Consider the following 24,724-nt stretch of genomic DNA (forward strand, 5'->3'; position numbering starts at 1 on the left):
AAAGCTACACATAAAAGCATTAGCAATGTTGTGATCTTCATTTTCTTCACTTAGTTCTTTCCAATGAAAGTAAGCTATTATCTTTAAAAATCAGGAAAAAAAGGTTAAAAAAAATGAAAGGAACTGAATCCTGTCACGCTATCATACATATCAAAAGTTTTTAAAAGATGCACTGACCCAATAATTCCACTTCAAGAAATTTCCAAAGGAAATAATACAGGTGTGAAGACAAACAAGAATTTCATTACAGCATCATAAGAGTAAAAAAAAAAAAAAAAAAAAAAAATGAAAACAACCTAAGTGTTCAACAATTACAGTTCAGCTAAGTAAATTAGAGCACAGATATTTACTGGAATACTGTCATTCCAATGTAGATTATTAAACGTAAACTGTATGTAACCAAAATATTAAAGTACCTAAGATTGAAAAATTATTCAAAGTATATATGGTTTTTTTTTAACATCTTTATTGGAGTATAATTGCTTTACAATGGTGTGTTATTTCTGCTTTATAACAAAGTGAATCAGCTATACATATGCATATATCCCCATATCTCTTCCCTCTTGCGTCTCCCTCCCTCCCACCCTCCCTATCCCACCCCTCTAGGTGGTCACAAAGCACCGAGCTGATTTCCCTGTGCTATGCGGCTGCTTCCCACTAGCTATCTATTTTACATTTGGTAGTGTATATAAGTCCATGCCACTCACTTTGTCCCAGCTTACCCTTCCCCCTCCCCGTGTCCTCAAGTCCATTCTCTAGTAGGTCTGCATCTTTATTCCCATCTTGCCCCTAGGTTCTTCATGACCATTTTTTAATTTTTTTTAGATTCCATATATATGTGTTAGTATACGGTATTTGTTTTTCTCTTTCTGACTTACTTCACTCTGTATGACAGACTCTAGGTCCATCCACCTCACTACAAATAACTCAATATCGTTTCTTTTTATGGCTGAGTAATATTCCATTGTATATATGTGCCACATCTTCTTTATCCATTCATCTGTCGATGGACACTTAGGTTGCTTCCATGTCCTGGCTATTGTAAATAGAGCTGCAATGAACATTGTGGTACATGACTCTTTTTGAATTATGGTTTTCTCAGGGTATATGCCCAGTAGTGGGATTGCTGGGTCGTATGGTAGTTCTATTTTTAGTTTTTTAAGGAACCTCCATACCGTTCTCCATAGTGGCCGTATCAATTTACATTCCCACCAGCAGTGCAAGAGGGTTCCCTTTTCTCAAAGTATATACAGTTTTCTAAAATGTTAACATTGTGAGTAGTTAATTGGTATTCATGACTTCAAATATCATCTATGTGCTGATGATTCCCAAATTTTATCTTTAGTCCATAGTTTTCCCCAGAAATCCAGATTCATATATCCAACTATATGCTAAATATATCCAGTCAGATGTCTTAATGTGTACACCAGACTTAATATATTCCAAATGAGTTCCTAACCTTCCCTTCACCCCTGGTAAAATACTTGTTTGACCCACAGCTATCCCAATCTCAGTTCATGGCAACTCCAATCTTTGAACTGCACAAGCTTGGAGTCATCTTTGACTCTTCTCTTTTTCTTACAACGTACATCAAATCCATCAGCGAATCATGATGACTCAACGCCAAATCATCACTTCCCTTCTCCTTGCACACTTTTTTCTTCTTCTGAGCACTTACTACCCCGCTAACATATGATAAATTTATTTGTCCCATGTCAATCTCCCCCCAGAATGTAAGCTCAATGAGAGCAGGGACTTTGTGCCTGTGGTATATCCTTCGTAATGAAGAACAACACCAGTACACAACAGGCACGCCATAAATATTTGCTGAATGAATGAATATACTTTCCCACTCTCCATTTCCTCTCAGAACTTAAAAACAAATCCATATTGTCCACAAAGGATAGCTACTGGTATGAAGAGATTGAATTTTTAGGTGGTTCATTTACTGCAGTTACTAAGGTACCTGCAGGTAAAATCAGTAACAAAAACAAAATTACTTACACAGGTTCTAACCCTATTTTTACTAATAAAAGAAAATTCTAAACATAGGACAAAATAAAAGTGAGATAAAAGAAAATAGTTTTTTAAATGAGTAATCTTACTTTGTGCATTTTAGCACTAGCCATGTGATAGGCCAGAAAATTGTACCAATACATGCAGTCCTCCTGATCTGGTGAAAGACAATGTAGCCGGTAATGTCTCTGGAACTGAGTGATTAGTTTCTTGTGTAGATCCTGAAACCCAAATGAAACATTTCAGAGGACAGAAACAATTTCATAACCTAAGCATCACAGAAACTCCAGCTTCCAAAGCTATTTAAGAATGTACAGAGAATCTCCCCACAAGATACTTATTAACTACAAAAGAAAAAAACAGTAACTTTACAGTGGAGAAACTTTAACCAAGTAATCAATGTTAATATCACTGATAAGACCTGTCAACACCCTGATATGATGCACTGAGAAGGACACAACAGCACTTCTGTGGTGTTATTGCCAAAAATATATAACCTTACTCTAGTGAAGAGAAAACATCAGACAAACCCAAACTAAGGGACACTGTACAAAATAACTGGTGAGTACTCTTCAAAAGTGATCATGAAAGAAAGAAAATCAAGGAATTTTCCTAGATTTGAGGAAACTAAGGAAACATGATGATATTATGCAATACAGGATACAGAATTGGATCTGAACCACAAAAAAGGACATTAGTGGGAAAGCTGGCAAAATTCAAATAAAGTCTGTGTATTAGTTAACAGTATTGTTATCAATGTGAATTTTCTGGCTCTCATAACTGTATTATAGTTATGTAAGATGTTAACGTTGGGGGAAGCTAGATGAAAGTATATGCGTAGAAACTGTATTATTTTGCAACTTTTCTATAAGTCTAAAATCATTTCAAAATTAAAAGTTAAAAAAAAAAAAAAAGAACGTACAGAGATGCAAGTACCTGAAGCTGGCTGTGATTCTTCTCTGTAAGGAAATCTACTTGAAGATCATGTAAATAATAAAGAAATGATTTTCCATTTCGATCACAGAACAAGAGAGACTTATTAACAAACTCCTGCAGTATGTCTTCAACTTCTTCAGTTTCCATATCCCAGAGGATACACAACACCTAGGAATCATTTTAAACATTTAATGTGCCACAATGTACAATGACCAGGATTGCACACAAGAGACTAACACACAAAAAAATCACGTGTTAGGGCTTCCCTGGTGGCACAGTGGTTACGAATCCGCCTGCCAATGCAGGGGACACAGGTTCGAGCCCTGGTCCGGGAAGATCCCACATGCCACAGGGCAACTAAGCCCGTGCGCCACAACTACTGAGCCTGCGCTCTAGAGCCCATGAGCCACAACTACTGAGCCTGCGTGCCTAGAGCCCGTGCTCCACAACAAGAGAAGCCACCACAATGAGAAGCCCACACACCGCAACAAAGCGTAGCCCCCGCTCACCACAACTAGACAAAGCCCGTGCAAAGCAACGAAGACCCAACACAGCCAAAAATAAATAAATAATACAAATAAATTTTTTTTAAATTATATTAAAAAAATCATGTATTAAAGCCCTGAATAATATCTCCATTTCATAAGAAGCTCAAATACTCATCAAGATAGAAAAGAAAAAGTTCTAAAGAAGTCAAATGCTTCTCCAGGTTCACTAGAACCACTGAGAACTAGGTAACTCATCTGAGTTCAACACCAAAGCCCATGATGGAAACTAACAGCAGTGGGATTTCTACACCCTCCAGCCCACCACCTCAGGCACACAGGTTTTATCCTCCCAATATCCTCTGTAACAATATCCTCAGGACTAAACCAAAGGTTATATGCCACAATACCCAATGATAAGGACTGTTGGTCCTTCTATTACCTTCGTAGGCACCTTAACATCTTTCTGAAGGATGGAAAGATCTGTGTAATAATCTTTGATGTCTTCTCTGAGCATTTCAACACTTATAGACATGGCTTCATCCAAAGCCTCATAATCATAAGATGAAGATTTCCTTATCTTCTTAAATTGCTTATTCTGAAGTTGCCTGAGGTAGTACTCCCAGCGGTTGGGAAAATCTCGTAAAAGTGCACCAATTAAAGACACTACAAGAGGTGAACCTAAAAAATAAAAAAAGTCACTGTGTTATTACAGTATCATTTCCAAATTACCACTAAGTTAAGAATCAACTTATCCTCAAGAAAGAATTTCTGCTGCACACTATCCAAAGCTTTAAAATATTTATAACTCTTGGATTCACTTCAGGTATTTATTCTAAAGAAGTCATTAGAAATAAGAAATATTTCATTTAAGGATATTCATTACAGCTTTATTTAAAATAGTGAAAAATCTTAAATAACAGGGAAATGACTGAATAAAGTATATCACAATATTATGCCACTGGTAAATTTTTTTCAAAAGATATTTAATAACATGGGAAAATGCTCAAGATTTGCTATTAAAAAGGATAAGACTGAAAATTATATATACCATTATAATCTCAATATTTTTTTCAAGGTTTTATATGTCCTAAAAGACTGGGAGAAATACTCTCATGATGCTAATAATTATCAGATTATGGATAATTTCTATTTTTTCTTTTTAAGTGTTTCAAAATGCACATGCATCACCTTCATAATGAATACAAATCAAGTATTCTTTTTCCTAAGGTTGAGATACTTTTTAAAAGTCAATTAACTCAAAAACAAGTTTGACGGAAGAAATAAAAACAAGAAACTATTTCCAAGCATTAACAATGATGGAAAAAATAATCTTAAGAGCTGACAGATTGGACTATATAAAATTTAAATTTCTGTGTCAAAAAAATACTACAAACGAAATTAAAAGGCAGACGAAACTAGAAGAAAAACAGTTGGAAAAAATATGACAAAAGGCTAATAGTTTCCATAGTTAGAGTGTCAAAAAATCAATGAAAAATACTTATATCACAAAAGTGACTCAAGGATAATTTCTTTTTTTTTTTTAAATAAATTTATTTATTTATTTATTTTTGGCTGCACTGGGTCTTCGTTGCTGCGCACAGGCTTTTCTCTAGTTGCGTCGAGCAGGGGCTACTCTTCGTTGTGGTGCGTGGGCTTCTCACTGTGGTGGCTTCTCTTGTTGTGGAGCACAGGCTCTAGGGGCACGGGCTTCAATAGTTGTGGCACACGGGCTCAGTAGTGTGGCTCGCAGGCTATAGAGCGCAGGCTCAGTAGTTGTGGCGCACGGGCTTAGGTGCTCCACAGCATGTGGAATCTTCCCACACCAGAGTTCGAACCCGTGTCCCCTGCATTGGCAGATGGATTCTTAACTACTGTGCCACCAGGGAAGTCCAGGATAATTTCTTAAAATGCAATATTCAATAAACAAGTAAAAAGTTTAACTTCACTATTTAAAAATGCGAATTAAGAACACAGCACCAGTTTTTACTTATCAAATTAGAACATTATTTTTATAAAATCCCAACCAGGGAATTCCCTGGCAGTCCAGTGGTTAGGACTCCATGCTTTCATTGCGGTGGCCCAAATTCAATCCCTGGTTGGAGAACTAAGATCCCAAAAGCCATGCAGCACGGCCAAAAAATAAAAAATAAAAAAATAAAATCCCAACCAAAAAAATTTAAAACTGTGAGTCTCACTATATTTTTTATTCTTTGACAACCGAGGTCATGTCTTCATCTTACCCCTTTCATAACATATTATGGATGTTTGTTAAATATTATTTTAACTAAAGAATGAATACCAAAATATCACTATCCATGTAGGGTATCAAAGAAGAACCTAAAATACTAAATATTCTAGTAAAGTTTTTGGATGTTCATGTGTTAAATTGTTATGTTCATTAGCTTAACTTACAAAAGGGTAAATTAATATCTCTATAACCCCCTCATACACAAAATAACTATACCTTTACATTCTTTTATAATACTGTGAGCTTGTTCTGGCAAATCTGCTTTCTTCATATTAACAAAAAGGGATAAAATTTCAAGTCCTTTTTCTTTTCGTAAACCACTCTCCACAGGGACTACATATTTAGGACCTGTGAAATCACAAGACATAGTAAGCAATTTGGTACGCCACATATTTAAATGTAACTGAATTATTATAAAAAGCAAATTAATAATCCTTACCCATTACTGAATCTGTAACACTCTTGTCTCTGGTTGTAAGAAGAATCTGACACTGATTGTCAAAAGCTTTTAACACCCAAGGATCCCAAACATCATCCAAGATCAACAGAGACCTTAATAAGAAAAAACTGTATTGAGTCACTAATGACATTTATTTTAAACTTCCTTTAAAAAAGAGAATGCCACCAGTGTTTTTTTAAAATTTACAAAATTAAAAAAAAGAAATAGATGTCTATTTCATGGTTCTTTCCCTTTTCTTTGGTATCCCTTTCACAATATACCGATAAGGAAAAGAAAATTAGAGACTTTCCCTTCCTTCCACCCCAAATTACTGCATATTAAAGTTAAAGGACTTATAAAAGGAGAACTGTGTATACTTTATAAGTATTAGAAATAAGCCTCCTAGTGCCTAAAAAGAACTATCCAAGTAATGAGATTTTTCCAATTCAGTCTTTAAGTACCCAAACCAAGCAAGAACTGGGCTTAGGTTAGCATTAGAAAGCATCACAGAACAATGACAATATTTGACCATTTTACCTACAAAACTAGCAATTTCATATGTTCCAACCTAATCGAATGCACCAGCAAATAATATTACTTTTCACTTGGCACACTAGTGGGCTTTTTTTCCATCCACGAAATCAATTTGTTTATGCATAATGGCAAAGAATCTGTGTGCTAATTCCTAATCAGTCCCTCCAAAAAACTTTTTTAAACTAGCCAGAACAAATGGAGAAAATAATACAACTAAAACCTGACAGCATAATTATACACTAGCGTTACTATCTGAATGGCACACTACTTCTGTACACTACAAAAAAAGACTCTAGGAATATACACAGGTTGGAGAATTACAAAAACATAAACCAAAATGATGCTGAGAGAGAAACAAAATGACTTTATATGCCATGGTCTGATACATCTGAGAGTGGTTACAATATTTTCCTAAACAGGAATCATCTTTATTTTTGCAAAGAAAGTAGAACTAAGGAGAAGTTACTGAGCAAGAAAAGAGGAAGTGGTTAGTGGTCTCAATCCCATTTCTCCAGGAAAATGGATACTAGTGACTATCAAGGAGAGGGGGAGATAACAGAGGGATCTGGAAAAGAAAGAAGCCAGAGAGAAGGGAGCTTGCCCTCCGTAGTGAGTATACATCATAATCACTAGGAGGCTTTTTCCAAAAATTATTCCTCTCACCCAATATTCTGATATGAATCCCCTTACCAATTTGGGAAGCACTGCCATATTCAGCCACTACTACACATGAAAGTATATGGCATCATCAGGTGCATGGTGGCAATAAAAAAAATTCAGAGCCATTACCTAATTCTCACCCAATTTACTGTTATACTCACAAGGAATGCTTTATTCTTCTTTGTACTTGTAGCACTTGACCCAGAACCCAGCACAACAATGTTGGTTAAATGAACAAATAAAATAGCTGCTAGGTCGCAGAAATCAAATTGTTGACTAAATCCCTTAACTCTTAACAAAGATAGCAACTAAGTTGCTGTCTCCCTTTGGCTAATGAAAACTGTGATATAGCTGACAACAGTGCCTGGCACATAATTATAATGGCATTTATTTAATAAATTAATTAATTATTGAAATAAACAAAACAAACTCTTAAAGTACTTGGAAGTAGAAGAGTTACATGTATACCCAAAAACTAAGAGAACACAGCAGAAGGGTCCCTTTAAATAAATAATCCTTCCTGACTCAGTCTTTTACAAGTTGCCTGCATTTATTCTGTCTCTTGTTCTGTGTTAATCTATTAGAAATAATGTATTCAAGGTAAAAAGTCTGCATCTTTTAACAAAGACCATTCACCAACTCACCTACTTAAGAAATATTTCTTTTTTTTTTTTTTAACATCTTTATTGGACTATAATTGCTTTACAATGGTGTGTTAGTTTCTGCTTTATAACAAAGTGAATCAGTTATACATATACATATGTTCCCATATCTCTTCCCTCTTGCGTCTCCCTCCCTCCCACCCTCCCTATCCCACCCCTCTAGGTGGTCACAAAGCACCGAGCTGAGCCTACAATGGTACACAAGAGAGAACTGGCAGGTACGATGCAAAGGCCAGTGGCAGACACTTTTTTTTTAATACAAGAGAGAGGAAGAGCAGGAAAGCAATGGTTCTTTCTTAGACCCTCTACCCAACAGCAAGAAAAGGCTATGATGTTCTCAAGATGTCGGTAGTTAAGTCTCACGGGGACTCCATACACCAAGTAAGTATGACCATCTGTACCTTGGATGTTTGCGCAGCATCAGAATGCGGAGACGGTCTGTAGCCTCTTCGATATTAAGCGGAAGCCTCTGGGAGAAATTCTCATCCTGATCCAACCGTGTGCAAAGATTCTGCAGTTTCATCAGAAGCCCAGATTTGTCTTGTTTCCCAACTGAAACCCAATGCACACCCCCTGGGAAACAAACTGGTGAGGAAAAGAGTAATAAATTTAAGGCCTTTGAACAGCTGTCCTCCTTTGAAAGAGGAGGAAAGGTTTGTTCCAATCTTCAATCTCATCACATCCTCAAACTTCTCTTGATTCAGAGTATATATGTTGCTTGTAGGGTTATTACTGAGCTTCATAGCCCAAGTCTAAGAAAAGCTGAAGATGTGAAGAAACTGAAGTATGGAGTTAATCTGCTGCTTACTAGTAAAATCTTACCAAACAAAATTTCACAATCTTTGTCTTATGTCATCAATGATCACTGTACAACAGTTTCTCAACGTAAGCACTGTGCACATTTTGGGCCAGATAATTCTTTGTTGTGAGGGACTGTCCTGTGCATTATAGGATGTTTAACAGCCTCCCTGGCCTCTATCCACTAGATGCTAGTAGCATTTTCCCTCCCCAGTTATGACAACCAAAAATGTCTCTAAACTCTGTCACATGTCCCCTGAGGGGCTGAATCACCTCTGAGAACCACTCATGTCCAGGAACACATAAGTCACTCATTATGGTTCCCATACAGTGACTTAAAAGTAAGAAGTTAGGTTCAAGTCTGGCTCTACTGCTTACTAGCTATTATATCTTTAGCAAATAACCTGGCTCATTTATTATACCAGAATAAGACTGTTTACCCCCATTTCAGAGTTACTGTGAGAAATTAATAATATAAAATATGTGATTTTGCTATGCTAAATGTAAAGGGTTATAACAGACAGGATTATTAGTGATATGGATCTGAGAGCACCTTACAAATATTAAGCTTTGAACTAGTAAGCATTATATAAGAACAGACATTATTATTACTGTTACTGTCAAGTGTCATCATCATTTTTGTTAATCAAGCTATAGCATATCTTAAAATACATATTTTTACATACATATTATCGGAACCAAAAATCTTAAGCTTTCATAGACTATACTTAATGAGCTCTATATAGATACAAAGAAAAGCAAGAGGGGTCCCTATGTATAAAATATGGGGAGGGACTTCCCTGGTGGTGCAGTGGTTAAGAATCCACCTGCCAATGCAGGGGACAGGGGTTCGAGCCCTGGTCCGGGAAGATCCCATATGCCACAGAGCAACTAAGCCCATGCGCCACAACTACTGAGCCTGCACGCCACAACTACTGAAGCCCACGTGCCACAACTACTGAAGCCCGTGCACTTAGAGCCTGTGCTCTGCAACAAGAGAAGCCACTGCAACGAGAAGCCCGCACACCCCAATGAAGAGTAGCCCCCGCTCGCCACAAGCAAAGAGCCCACGCGCAGCAACGAAGACCCAATGCAGCCAAAAAAAAATGAATAAAAATTTAAAAATAAATAAATAAAATATGGGGAACAGCAGCATTAGATCAGACCAGTGGCATTAACCATAAAGATTTATATTATATGATCATAAATGTGTAAGAAAAAGCAAAAAATAGATACAAAGATAAATGAGTTTTACTACACCAAAGGGCAACTTATTTACTGGCATTCACAAATAATTAAGTACAAAAAGAAATCACTATTTTAAAAATGTAATCATCTAAAAGAAATATTTGTATATATGCACAAAGATCTTTCTATGACAGACATTTATTGAACACTTTCCTAAGAGTTCTACATATTAATCTACATTTAATCCTCAGAGTAGACTATCAAGCAGATACCATTATCATCCCCATTTTACGGATGAGGAAACTGAGGTACAGAAAGGTTGAATCCCAGAGCTGGGATTCAAACATCCAGTGTCAATGCTCCACTTCTAAACTATTCTGCCTCCACAGGACATTCCCGCAGCACTGTCTACAACAGGAAAAAACTGGAAACAACCTGCAATGTCCATCTTAATCTCCTCTTCCACTGCAGGCTTCCAAAGCCTAAGGCAGGCCCAACTAAGGAAGAGGAGAACATTATATATATATAAGTGAAATTTAGCGAATTAAATAGAACTTGACTTTTTTTTTTTTTTTTTTGACCACACCGCACAGCTTGTGGTATCTTAGCTCCCCGACCAGGGATCGAATTCGGGTCCACAGCAGTGAAAGCCCAAGTCTTAACCACTGGACCGCCAGGGAATTCCCAGGACTTGACACTTTAATTAGTGAAATGACCTGGATACTCTGAACCTGTACAAGGCCAGGGAAAGAATCAGTCCCAGAGAAGAGTTTAGAACAGGCAATGAGGGAAAAGAGTAAAGTTGTTTTCTGATTACACCCTACAAACCCCAATGCAATGGTTACACATCCACTAAATGAACCTAGTAAAATTGCCAAGGTTTATGATCATGAATTTAAATTGGAACTCAGTTGGGTGATTTCTTCAGCAAGGAGAAAGGAAGCAATGTCTGGATGAAGCAATGGGGAGCAAGAGGAATACCTATTCCATCTCCTAGCAATAGAGAAGGAATCAGCTTTCACCCAAGATAAGGAAAGAACTAAAGAGCGAAGAATATGTGCTGAGGAGCAATTAAATAACGGGCAATAAAAATCTAGGCCCAAACCTAAGAGGGGGCTGATGGGATAAACAGTGAGGATATTAGGGAATTAAGGGAGAAGCCCTGACAGATCAGAAAACTGTAGTGAACTTGAAAATTAGAATAGATGGAGGTAGGCAAAGAGTGGTATAGAATGTTTAACATCAAGATTTCAAAACTGGTATCATTTCTGGTAATGCCATGGGCCAGGATCCAGCCTGTGATCAGTGAATTATATGGCTGAAGGGGAGTGAAGAAAATGGTCACTGCAGATAAAGAAGTCAAGAAACTGAGAGGCCAAGGTTTTGGATGACGCATCCACATAGATATCAAAATTACTAAGAGTGCCAACAGGAGAAGGCCTTAAATTTATAACTAAGAACTCCAATCATCAATGAATGAGAGGGCAATAACATAACAGGGAAAGATTAGAAAAATGAACCTCAAAGGACAAAGAATTTAGCTGGAGAAGGAAGTATTAATGGCCTGGACGAGGCAACAGAGAGCAAGGACAGCATCCACCCATTTCCTGGTGCTGAAATATATGGAATAGAAAGGGAAAAAAGTTGCCACACCACTGAAGGAGGCTATGGAGAAGGTGGTATCCTCAAGGAACTGCCCAGTTTCACGTAACGCAAGGATGCAAATATTCTAAGAAGGGCTGATGATATAGAGGAGTTTCCTGATCACAGAGGAGTCTAGAAGGTATAGCAAAGGCTTGGGAATGAGGGGAGGGGACCTAGATCAGAATTTGGCAATGAACTGAGTAGTAACTACAAGACAATCTAAAAGATAACAAATGACCAGGGACTTCCCTGATGGTCCAGTGGGTAAGACCCCGTGCTCCCAATGCAGAGGGCCTGGGTTCGATCCCTGGTTGGGGAACTAGAGCCCACAGGCATGCCACAACTAAGAAGCCCGCATGCCGCAACAAAGACCCAGCACGGCCAAAATAAATAAACAAATATTTTTAAAAAACACAAATGACCAGAAGAGATAGAACTCTGCAGTAAGTGAGGTGAGGTAAGGCAAGGCTATGAAGCATGGTTTGATTACCAGTGCCAATGTCTTAGAAGAAGGTAAACAACAAGTCCTACTCTTTATTCCTGAAAGTTTCCTGAAGTTCTCTAGGCTTGCTTCAGCTTGAGTCAACAGTTATGAAACACTAAATCCCTGAGGCTTCGCTTAGTTTTACAGCTATGTTGTGTGTGTGTACATGATTGTAAATGCACAGGAAAAAGTTTGGAAAAACTCACTCTAAACTGTTAACCATGACTACTTCTGGTGACGAATTTAGGAGAAAGAACAGAAGGGCAAATGGAAAGAACTTTACTTCTTTTTAAATGAAGATACTATGACTGTTATGTTAAAAACACAGTTTTAAACTACCTGTTGCTCCTAAAGTGTTTTTTTTTTAATTTGCACTTTTTATTTAAGATTTTCTAAAATCATCCCAGGATTAAAGACAAGGCAAAGAAAGTATCCTGATACAACTAGCTAATGAATTCTGCAGATTTAAATTTAAGTATCAAGAGAGGAACCAAGATGGCGGAGTAGAAGGACGTGCTCTCACTCCCTCTCGTGAGAACACCATCATCACAACTAGCTGCTGGACAATCATCGACAGGAAGACACTGGAACTCACCAAAATAGATACCCCACATCCAAAGACAAAGGAGAAGCCACAATGAGACGGTAGGAGGGGCGTAATCACAGTAAAATCAAATCCCATAACTGCTGGGTGGATGACTCACAGACTGGAGAACACTTATACCACAGAAGTCCACCCACTGGAGTGAACGTTCTGAGCCCCACGTCAGGCTTCCCAACCTGGGGGTCCGGCAACGGGAGGAGGAATTCCTAGAGAATGAGACGTTGAAGCCTAGTGGGATTTGATTGCAGGACTTCAACAGGACTGGGGGAAACAGAGACTCCATTCTTGGAGGTCACACACAAAGCAGTGTGCACATCAGGACCCAGGGGAAGGAGCAGTGACCCCAGGGGAGACTGAACCAGACCTACCTGCTAGTGTTGGAGGGTCTCCTGCAGAGGTGGGGGGGGGCCGTGGGGACAAGGATACTGGCAGCATAAGTTCTCAGAAGTACTCCTTGGCGTGAGCCCTCCCAGAGTCTGCCATTAGCCCCACCAAAGAGCCCCAGTAGGCTCCAGTGTTGGGTAGCCTCAGGCCAAACAACCAACAGGGAGGGAACCCAGCCCCACCCATCAGCAGACAAGCGGATTAAAGTTTTACTGAGCTCTGCCCACCAGAGCAATACCCAGCTCTACCCACCACAGGTCCCTCCCATCAGGAACTTACACAAGCCTCTTAGATAGCCTCATCCACCAGAGGGTAGACAGCAGAAGCAAGAAGAACTACAATCCTGCAGCCTCTGGGACAAAAACCACATTCACAGAAAGACAGACAAGATGAAAAGGCAGAGGGCTATGTACCAGATGAAGGAACAAGATAAAACCCCAGAAAAACAACTAAATGAAGTAGAGATAAGCAACCGTCCAGAAAAAGAATTCAGAATAACGATAGTGAAGATGATCCAGGACCTCGGAAAAACAATAGAGGCAAAGATCAAGAAGATGCAAGAAATGTTTAACAAAGACCTAGAAACACTAAAGAACAAACAAACAGAGATGAACAATACAATAAACTGAAATGAAAAATACACTAGAAGGAATCAATAGCAGAATAAATGAGGCAGAAGAACGGATAAGTGACCTGGAAGACAGAATGGTGGAATTCACTGCTGCAGAACAGAATAAAGAAAAAAGAATGAAAAGAAATGAAGACAGCCTAAGAGACCTCTGGGACAACATTAAATGCAACAACATTCGCATTATAGGGGTCCCAGAAGGAGAAGAGAGAGAGAAAGGATCAGAGAAAATATTTGAAGAGATGATAGTCGAAAACTTCCCTAACATGGGAAAGGAAATAGCCACCCAAGTCCAGGAAGCGCAGCGAGTCCCATACAGGGCAAACCCAAGGAGAAACACGCCAAGACACAGAGAAATCAAATTGGCAAAAATTAAAGACAAAGAAAAATTATTGAAAGCAGTAAGGGAAAAACAACAAATAACATACAAGGGAACTACCACAAGGTTAACAGCTGATTTCTCAGCAGAAACTCTACAAGCCAGAAGGGAGTGGCATGATATACTTAAAGTGATGAAAGGGAAGAACCTACAACCAAGATTACTCTACCCAGCAAGGATCTCACTCAGATTAGATAGAGAAATCAAAAGCTTTACAGACAAACAAAAGATAAGAGAATTCAGCACCACCAAACCAGCTCTACAACAAATGCTAAAGGAGCTTCTCTAAGTGGGAAACACAAGAGAAGGAAAGGACCTACAATAACAAACTGAAAACAATCAAGAAAATGGTCATAGGAAGATACATATCGATAATTACCTTAAACGTGAAGGACTAAATGCTCCAACCAAAAGACACAGGCTTGCTGAATGGTTATAAAAACAAGAACCATATATATGCTGTCTACAAGAGACCCACTTCAGACCTAGGGACACATACAGACTCAAAGTGAGGGGATGGAAAAAGATATTCCATGCAAATGGAAATCAAAAGAAAGCTGGAGTCGCAATACTCATATCACATAAAATAGACTTTAAAATAAAGAATGTTACAAGAGACAAGGAAGGACACTACATAATGATCAAGGGATCAATCCAAGAAGAAGATATAACAATTATAAATATATATGCACCCAACATAGGAGCACCTCAATACATAAGGCAACTGCTAACAGGTATAAAAGAGGAAATCTACAATAACACAACAATAGTGGGGGACTTTAACACCTCGCTTACACCAATGGACAGATCATCCAAAATGAAAATAAATAAGGAAACAGAAGGTTTAAATGACACAATAGACCAGAGAGATTTAATTGGTATTTATAGGACATTCCATCCCAAAACAGCAGATTACACTTTCTTCTCAAGTGCGCACAGAACATTCTCCAGGATAGATCACATCTTGGGCCACAAATCAAGCCTCAGTAAATTTAAGAAAATTGAAATCATATCAAGCATCTTTTCTGACCACAACGCTATGAGATTAGAAATCAATTACAGGGAAAAAACCGTAAAAAACACAAACACATGGAGGCTAAACAATACATTACTAAATAACCAAGAGATCACTGAAGAAATCAAAGAGGAAATCAAAAAATACCTAGAAACAAATGACAATGAAAACACAATGACCCAAAACCTATGGGATGCAGCAAAAGCAGTTCTAAGAGGGAAGTTTATAGCTATACAAGCCTACCTCAAGAAACAAGAAAAATCTCAAATAAACAATCTAACCTTACACCTAAAGGAACTAGAGAAAGAAGAACAAACAAAACCCAAAGTTAGCAGAAGGAAAGAAATCAAAAATATCAGAGCAGAAATAAATGAAATAGAAACAAAGAAAACAATAGCAAAGATCAATAAAATAAAAGCTGGTTCTTTGAGAAGATAAACAAAATTGATAAACCATTAGCCAGACTCATCAAGAAAAAGAGGGAGAGGACTCAAATCCATAAAATTAGAAATGAAAAAGGAGAACAACAGACACCGCAGAAATAGAGAGCATCCTAAGAGACTACTACAAGCAACTCTATGCCAATAAAATGGACAACCTGGAAGAAATGGACAAATTCTTACAAAAGTATAACCTTCCAAGACTGAACCAGGAAGAAATAGAAAATATGAACAGACCAATCACAAGTAATGAAATTGAAACTGTGATTAAAAATCTTCCAACAAACAAAAGTCCAGGACCAGATGGCTTCACAGGTGAATTCTATCAAACATTAGGGAAGAGCTAACACCCATCCTTCTAGAGCTCTTCCAAAAAACTGCAGAGGAAGGAACACTCCCACACTCATTCTATGAGGCCACCATCACCCTGATACCAAAACCACACAAAGATACTACAAAAAAAGAAAATTACAGACCAATATCACTGATGAATATAGATGCAAAAATCCTCAACAAAATACTAGCAAACAGAATCCAACAACACATTAAAAGGATCATACACCATGATCAAGTGGGATTTATCCCAGGGATGCAAGGATTCTTCAATATACGCAAATCAATCAATGTGATACACCATATTAACAAATTGAAGAATAAAAACCATATGATCATCTCAATAGATGCAGAAAAAGCTTTTGACAAAATTCAACACCCATTTATGATAAAAACTCTACAGAAAGTGGGCATAGAGGGAACCCACCTCAACATAATAAAGGCCATATATGACAAACCCACAGCCAACATCATTCTCGATGGTGAAAAACTGAAAGCATTTCCTCTAAGATCAGGAACAAGACAAGGATGTCCACTCTCACCACTATTATTCAACATAGTTTTGGAAGTCCTAGCCACGGCAATCAGAGAAGAAAAAGAAATAAAAGGAATACAAATTGGAAAAGAAGAAGTAAAACTGTCACTGTTTGCAGATGACATGATACTATACATAGAGAATCCTAAAGATGCCACCAGAAAACTACTAGAGCTAATCAATGAATTTGGTAAAGTTGCAGGATACAAAATTAACGCACAGAAATCTCTTTCATTCCTATACACTAATGATGAAAAATCTGAAACAGAAATTAAGGAAACACTCCATTTACCACTGCAACAAAAAGAATAAAATACCTAGGAATAAACCTACCTAGGGAGAAAAAAGACCTGTATGCAGAAAACTATAAGACACTGATGAAAGAAATTAAAGATGATACCAGCAGATGGAGAGATATACCATGTTCTTGGATTGGAAGAATCAATATTGTGAAAATGACTATACTACCCAAAGCAATCTACAGATTCAACGCAATCCCTATCAAATTACCAATGGCATTTTTTACAGAACTAGAACAAAAATTCTTAAAATTTGTATGGAGACAAAAAAGACCCCGAATAGCCAAAGCAGTCTTGAGGGAAAAAACCAGAGCTGGAGGAATCAGACTCCCTGACTTCAGACTATACTACAAAGCTACAGTAATCAAAACAATATGGTACTGGCACAAAAACAGAAATACAGATCAATGGAACAGGATAGAAAGCCCAGAGATAAACCCATGCACCTATGGTCAACTAATCTATGACAAAGGAGGCAAGGATATACAATGGAGAAAAGACAGTCTCTTCAATAAGTGGTGCTGGGAAAACTAGACAGCTACATGTAAAAGAATGAAATTAGAACACTCCCTAGCACCACACACAGAAATAAACTCAAAATGGATTAGAGACTTAAATGTAAGACCGGACACTATAAAACTCTTAGAGGAAAACATAGGAAGAACACTCTTTGACATAAATCACAGCAAGATCTTTTTTGATCCACCTCCTAGAGTAATGGAAATTAAAAAAATAAACAAATGGGACCTAATGAAACTTCAAAGCTTTTGCACAGCAAAGGAAACCATAAACAAGACGAAAAGATGACCCTCAGAATGGGAGAAAATATTTGCAAACGAATCAGCGGACAAAGGATTAATCTCCAAAATATATAAACAGTTCATGCAGCTCAATATTAAAGAAACAAACATCCCAATCCAAAAATGGGCAGAAGACCTAAATAGACATTTCTCCAAAGAAGACATACAGATGGCCAAGAAGCACATGAAAAGCTGCTCAACATCACTAATTATTAGAGAAATGCAAATCAAAACTACAATGAGGTATCATCTTACCCCAGTTAGAATGGGCATCATCAGAAAATCTACAAACAACAAATGCTGGAGAGGGTGTGGAGAAAAGGGAACCCTCTTGCACTGTTGGTGGGAATGGAAATTGATACAGCCACTATGGAGAACAGTATGGAGGTTCCTTAAAAAAATAAAAATAGACTTACCATATGATCCAGCAATCCCACTACTGGGCATATACCCAGAGAAAACCATATTTCAAAAAGACACATGCACCCCAATGTTCATTGCAGCACTATTTACAATAGCCAGGTCATGGAAGCAACCTAAATGCCCATCGACAGATGAATGGATAAAGAAGAAGTGGTACATATATACAATGGAATATTACTCAGCCATAAAAAGGAACGAAATTGAGTCATTTGTTGAGACGTGGATGGATCTAGAGACTGTCATACAGAGTGAAGTAAGTCAGAAAGAGAAAAACAAATATCGTATATTAACGCATGTACGTGGAACCTAGAAAAATGGTACAGATGAACCGGTTTGCAGGGCAGAAGTTGAGACACAGATGTAGAGAACAAACGTATGGACAACAAGGGGGGAAAGCCGCGGGGTGGGTGGGGATGGTGGTGTGATGAACTGGGTGATTGGGATTGACATGTATACACTGATGTGTATAAAATTGACGACTAATAAAAACCTGCTGTCTAAAAAAATAAATAAAACAAAATTCAAAAATTAGAAAAATAAATAAATAAAAATAAAAATAAATTTAAGTATCTATTATCTACAGTATCAAAGGTCTTTCTCTCCTAAATTTAAAACTAAATTAGGGGGCTTCCCTGGTGGCGCAGTGGTTGAGAGTCTGCCTGCTAATGCAGGGGACATGGGTTCGAGCCCTGGTCTGGGAGGATCCCACATGCCGCGGAGCGACTGGGCCCGTGAGCCACAACTGCTGAGCCTGCGCGTCTGGAGCCTGTGCTCCGCAACGAGAGAGGCCGCGATAGTGAAGAGGCCCGCGCACCGCGATGAAGAGTGGCCCCTGCTTGCCGCAACTAGAGAAAGCCCTCGCACAGAAATGAGGACCCAACACAGCCAAAAATAAATATAAAAATAAATTTAAAAATAAATAAATAAAGATTACTATTAAAATTGAGATATAATTGATAGAACATTATAAAAAAACTAAATTAGGGCATTATTAACATACACAAGAAAAATAAAACACTATTAGCTTTAAAAAGAAAGACAAACAGACCAAAAGACCAACTGATCTGCAAATCTCCTACCATCACAATAAGACAGTTAAATACAGGAGCATTAATTTCACATTTCAGAAAGAATCTAAACATCTTGACTATGGGCACAAGAGGGAGCAATTTAGCCTTGAATGAGGCTTGTACCTATAATTTCATTCAGAGAAACTTAATCAGAGGAAAATTGCCTTTATTCAGAGAATAAATAAAATTGCCTTTATTATATATTGCCTTTATTAACCCCTCCTACTTTCACATGAGGTTTATGCAGGTAGCAATTAATAATCTAATAACATCAAGGAAATCTTAGGAAGGAAGCAAAGAGGGAGACAGCCTCTGGAGAAAACTTTCATACTTTAAAAACTCAGTACGTAAATACAATTGTGTGAATGGTTTAAAAATACGTCAACTCTTTATAATTTCCCTAAATAAATAAATAAATAAAGGGTTGAACTTTCAAAAGGAAAGTGGGTTTCCTAAAAATGTATAGGCATAAGTAAAGAACTTAATAGTATTTTTTTTTTTTTTGCTGTAGGTATGTGATTTATTTTATTCTTCAAGAATCCTTCCATAAATATTAATCAAAATAAGAACAAAAAGCCTCGGGCATGAAAAAAAAATACGGAATGCTTCACGAATTTGCATGTCTTCCTTGCGCAAGGATTAGGGGCCATGCTAATCTTCTCTGTATCATTCCAATTTTAGTATATGTGCTGCCGAAGCAAGCACTTAATAGTATTCTTTAATTTACACCAAACACCGTCCTAAGATAACAAAATTTCTGTAGGAACACAGTTTTAATGAAGTTTGTAACCCATACAGTTACCCACACTTTCAAAAGAAAAAAAAAAAGGTTCTATACTAAAATTAAACAGCAAAAATTTAATATTCCTATATATTAGAATGGAAATGAACTCCAGAGATTAAAATTCATGTTTAGGGGGACTTCCCTGGCAGTCCAGTGGTTAAGACTCCACGCTTCCACTGCATGGGGCACGGGTTCAATCCCTGGTCAGGGAACTAAGATCCTGCATGCCACGCAGCACGGCCAAAAAAAAAAATTTTTCTTTAGGAAAGTATCTACTCTTGAACTAGTGGATATACAAAAGCAGACTCCAAATAGATTAAAAAGCTAAATATGGGGCTTCCCTGGTGGCACAGTGGTTAAGACTCTGCCTGACAATGCAGGGGACACGGGTTCGAGCCATGGTCCGGGAAGATCCCACATGCCACGGAGCAACAAAGCCCGTGTGTCGCAACTACTGAGCCTGCGCTCTAGAGCTGCGTGCCACAACTACTGAAGCCTGCGCACTACAAGGAAGAGTAGCCCCCACTCACCGCAACTAGAGAAAAGCCGGCGTGCAGCAACAGAGACCCAAGGCAGCCAAAAATAAATAAATAAATAAATAAACCAGTCCCTTAAAAAAAAAATGTATTGGAGGTACTCCATGGAGGGTAGCAATCAGGTGTAACAAATAATATGTACATACAAGGATAAATCTTAAAAACATAGTGTCAAGTGAGATAAGAAACAGAAGAAAATAATTAACACTTTAACATTTATGCAAATTTAAAATATTTACATATAAACATAAACATTTTACAAGAAAACATAGATTACACATACATTTACAAAGATATACAATAAATACATTAGAAAGATCGCCTATGGGGAGGTGTGATTCTGTGATTAAATATATATTTGGTTTTCATCACTGTTCCTGGCACACAGCTCTAAGATCCTTGTAATTTCCCATATAAGAAGAGCCTTAGGGGCATCTTTTGTGATACTATTTAGTTTTGTTCCTGGTTCCTGAAATAGCTCCAGGGTATAAAAGTGAAATGGTGTCTTACATTATTCATATAACAAGCCCCTTTTAACCACACCTGAGTTTCTGTTAATAAAGTGATTTCTGAAAAGCCCCTAGATAACCTAAGGATGGGGGCTGGTTACCAGGGGAACCAACCCCTTGATTAGAGTTGGAACTTTCAGCCCCACCCTCCAGACCTCCAGAGGAGAGGGGAGTGAGTGGCTGGAGATTGAGTTCAATCACAAACGGCCAATGATTTAATCAATCATACCTACGTAATGAATGAAGACTCCATAAAAAAACCAAAAGGGCGAGATTCACAGAGCATCTGGGCTGCTGAACACAAGGAGATGTAGGAAGAGTGATACACCCAAATTGGGCACGGAAGCTCTACACCCCTTCCCACATACCATGCCCCATGCATCTCTTCCATCTGGCTGTTCCAGAGTTTTATCCTTGTATAATAAACCAGTAATCTAATAAGTATAGTTGTCAGAAGCACAGGTAACAAACAACCTGGACTGGCAATTGGCATATGAAAGCGTTAGGGGGCAGTCTTGTAGGACTGAACCCTTAACCTATGGGATCTGATGCTATCTCCAGGTAGACAGTTTCAGAAGTGAGTTAAATCATAGGACACCCAGCTCGCGTTGAAGAATTGCTGGATGTGTGGAAAGCTCACACATCTGGTGTCAGAAATGAAGCAGTGTTGTAGTTGTGTAAAGGAAACACATAGGAGGAGTGTGTGTTCCTTTAGAGGAGGGAAATGAGAATGGGAAATTTTTAAAAGGAAATGAACACAGCAAGAAGCTAAGTCTTAGACAGACCTAACAGGATAATGGGCTGTAAACTAAATATGATTTACTCAATCTTCTGTACTTGAGATCTCACAAAAGCTTATAAAGGATACGAATTAAGCTCATTATGCACTGGACAATTGCTAGTATCTCTGGCATTTTCTCAAAACAAAGTGGTGAAAATCTATTCCGAGACCACAATTTACACAATATGATTCCTGGCTGATTAATTCCATAAGTTGTTGGTCAATTTTAACCCCTAAAATTGAAAATTCACCCCAATAATATAGAGCGATTTAAACTGATTTAAAGAGCACATTTTAACCCTATAAATTGGTATATTATAAATACATAGTTTAAAGGAAATTCATCACTATATTGAAAGGAAGACCATTTCTTCACACTAAAGAAATTTAAACCAATTTTATCCTGAAATATCCTTGGTGATCAACTTTGCAGGAGAGGGAAAAAAAAAAAAAAAGTGAAAAAATAAATAAATCCTTAGCCCTGAAATGTGCATGGCTCTGAGTCTCATGAAACTTCTCTACAATGACAAAGGAGAAAAACCAGGGCTTAGGAATTAGGCCTACTTCTGACAAGAGTATGATCAATACTGTTAACAAGGGCTGCGAAGTATTAACTAAAACCTGGTGTGTACAATAGATGTGCCCTAGCCTCCATCTTTCTAAATCTCTCAGGTGCTTACTATTTATTCTATTCATTTTATCATCTTGCCATAAACTATCTTAATTGGTGATTATATATTGTAAACAAAAAAAAGTTATTAAACACTAGAAGCCAGGAACTATCTTTTTAAGTTCCCCAGAACTCACTAGTGGATGGAGGCAACCAAAGACTGAGGAAGCTATATAATATATAATATTCCTGATAGGGAATACCCTGAGAACCTACCAGACTCATTAGGGTCAACAGTACACCTGCCAAATGTCCTAAACCCTCTTCTGCACCATATGTCCTTCCCCACTCCAGTAACTACCCAATACCCTTCCCACCTTCTCTACACTCCCATCCTTGCCTAGTCGGCCTTGCAAACTTCTTTCTATTCTTCCTTCAAACTCCAGCTAAAATGTCATTTCAGGAAGCCTGTCTTGTTCATTTTCTTCCCCCAGACAGAAAGCTTCCTTCTTTTGTTCTAACTTTGTACCTTATACTTGTTTCTACTGTTCAATTTATCACACATGACGTAATTTGTTTATATGTCTGCCTCCCCTACCAGACCGTAAGTAAACTCCTTAGATGCACAGGCTTCTTTTTGAATCCCATTTGCCCCAAAACAGTGCCAAGATCCATAATAGGTTCTCAAGCATTTACTGAATACATGAATATCTGAAGCAAGGAAAATCAGTTGCCAGATGTCAAATGAATCTATAAAGCCTGCCTGCAAAAACCCATTGGTTGTTACAGTCAACTCCCAATTTTTCTTTTTCTTGAGATTACACATAAGATAAACAAGTTACTAAAGATTTTTATTTTTAAAGATAAGTAACTGATAGAATTAATTGTGGAAATGGAATTAATAGTTTATTTAATACAGATGCCAAATACATGGGAGAATCTCCCACTGGGATGGTCCTTATTGGAACCGACTTTCCAACAATCTCCTTCCCTACAGCACTCTGTGCCAAAACAGACACTCAGCTGACAGGAAGTTGTAAGTCTAGTACTGTTGAAAGTAAGGGATACAAGCTGGACAACCTTTCAAGATACTTTGTCAACCCTACAATTCCCCCAATTATTAACATACAAGGGAACTAGCTTCATTCCATTGATAATAAGTGCCATCTGATAACACATGAATTTATTGGCCTGGCTAGTCAAGCCTGATTGTGACAGGCAGGGTAGAAAATAAAATTCAAATTCAATCACCTGTGGTAGGCAGAAAAATGCCCCCCCACCCCGCTCCCCCACCACCGGCCAATGATCTCCACATCCTATTCCACAGAACTTGTAAATATGTCACCTTACATAGCAAAAGGGACTTTGTAAATGCGATTAAATTAAGGATTTTGAGATGAGATTATCCTGGATTATCCAGTGGGCGCCATGTAATCACAAGGGCCCCTGTAAGAGGGAGGCAAGAAAGTCAGGGGAGGAGATGTGATGACAGAAGCAAAGACCAGAGAACAAAGAAAGATTTGAAGATGCCATGCACTGCCAGCTTTGAAAATGGGGAAATGGACCATGAGTCAAGGAATGCAGGCCACCTCTAGAAGCTGGGAAATGCAAGGAAAAGGATTCTCCCTAGAGCCTCCAAAAGGAACTAAGCACTGCTGACACTTTGATTTTAGCCCAGTAAGAGCTATTTTTGTCTTCTGACCTCCAGAACTTCAAGATAATATATTTGTGTTGTTTTAAGCCCCCAAAAGTTTTCGTAATTTGTTACAGCAGCAATAGGAAACTAATGCAATGCCTAAACAATATCTTCTTAGCCAGCAATGGTAATCAAAACTTACCTTCTAAGACAGAATGATCTCGAACAGCTTCTGCAGCTAATACGGACTTCCCACAACCTGCCATTCCATATATGGTGACCCATCCCGGTTCACCATTCAGTTTGAAGAGCTTCTGCTGAATTGCATTCACTAGCTTCTTCCTAGTAACAAAAACAACGGGCCTCTGTGGTACTCCACCTTCACATAGGACTGTCCTTACTGAAATCCAAAACAAAACAAGCATGAATGAAGAGAACTCTGAAATGGTTACTCAAGTAATACCATAAAAACCAAAGAGAGCAAGGCCGAGGTCTCAGCCTCAGAATTTCCAAGAGAAGTAAGAAAATGTGGCTAGCATATTAACTTCAACTTTGATTTCTCAGAACACCCAGAACGAAAGCAAACATATACTTCTCAAGATGACTAAAGACAATGAAAATCTCCATCTGTATCTGCCCTTACTCACCCTATTCCTCCCTGGCTCTCCAATCTTTTTTTCATACTAAAGACTGAGAAGAGAGTGTAAAGGACAGAATATGGAATTGCTTTCAAGAACACAGATTTCTAAAGATTCTTATTCTTTCCTATGCTTGAACTGGATAAACACAAAACTGAAGAACTTAAATTGCCCTATTATCTCTAAAAATTATGGTATGTATATTATTACCTCAGCAGTAGAT

General features: G+C 38.0%; 1 protein-coding gene and 1 pseudogene across 6 annotated transcripts in view; both read right to left on the minus strand.

The window, feature by feature from the left end:
• The window catches only part of APAF1 (apoptotic peptidase activating factor 1), a 109,510-nt gene that overhangs the window by 81,027 nt on the left and 3,759 nt on the right, over positions 1–24,724 (minus strand). For all 6 annotated transcript variants that reach the window (XR_009702639.1, XR_009702640.1, XM_061206224.1 and 3 more), the window contains 7 exons: positions 24,066–24,263; positions 8,385–8,568; positions 6,128–6,240; positions 5,905–6,036; positions 3,880–4,118; positions 2,953–3,120; positions 2,106–2,237 (listed from right to left, as the gene is read on the minus strand). Coding sequence is in view for 4 of the 6 variants with exons in the window: in XM_061206224.1 (XP_061062207.1) it covers positions 2,106–2,237; positions 2,953–3,120; positions 3,880–4,118; positions 5,905–6,036; positions 6,128–6,240; positions 8,385–8,568; positions 24,066–24,263 (1,166 nt within the window). In the remaining 2 variants the exon portion in view is untranslated. The remainder of the gene's footprint in view (positions 1–2,105; positions 2,238–2,952; positions 3,121–3,879; positions 4,119–5,904; positions 6,037–6,127; positions 6,241–8,384; positions 8,569–24,065; positions 24,264–24,724) is intronic.
• LOC133101795 (U6 spliceosomal RNA) lies at positions 19,599–19,712 on the minus strand (annotated as a pseudogene).

This window comes from Eubalaena glacialis, chromosome 11 (genome assembly GCF_028564815.1).
Source record: "Eubalaena glacialis isolate mEubGla1 chromosome 11, mEubGla1.1.hap2.+ XY, whole genome shotgun sequence".
Classification (NCBI taxonomy): Eukaryota; Metazoa; Chordata; class Mammalia; order Artiodactyla; family Balaenidae; genus Eubalaena; species Eubalaena glacialis.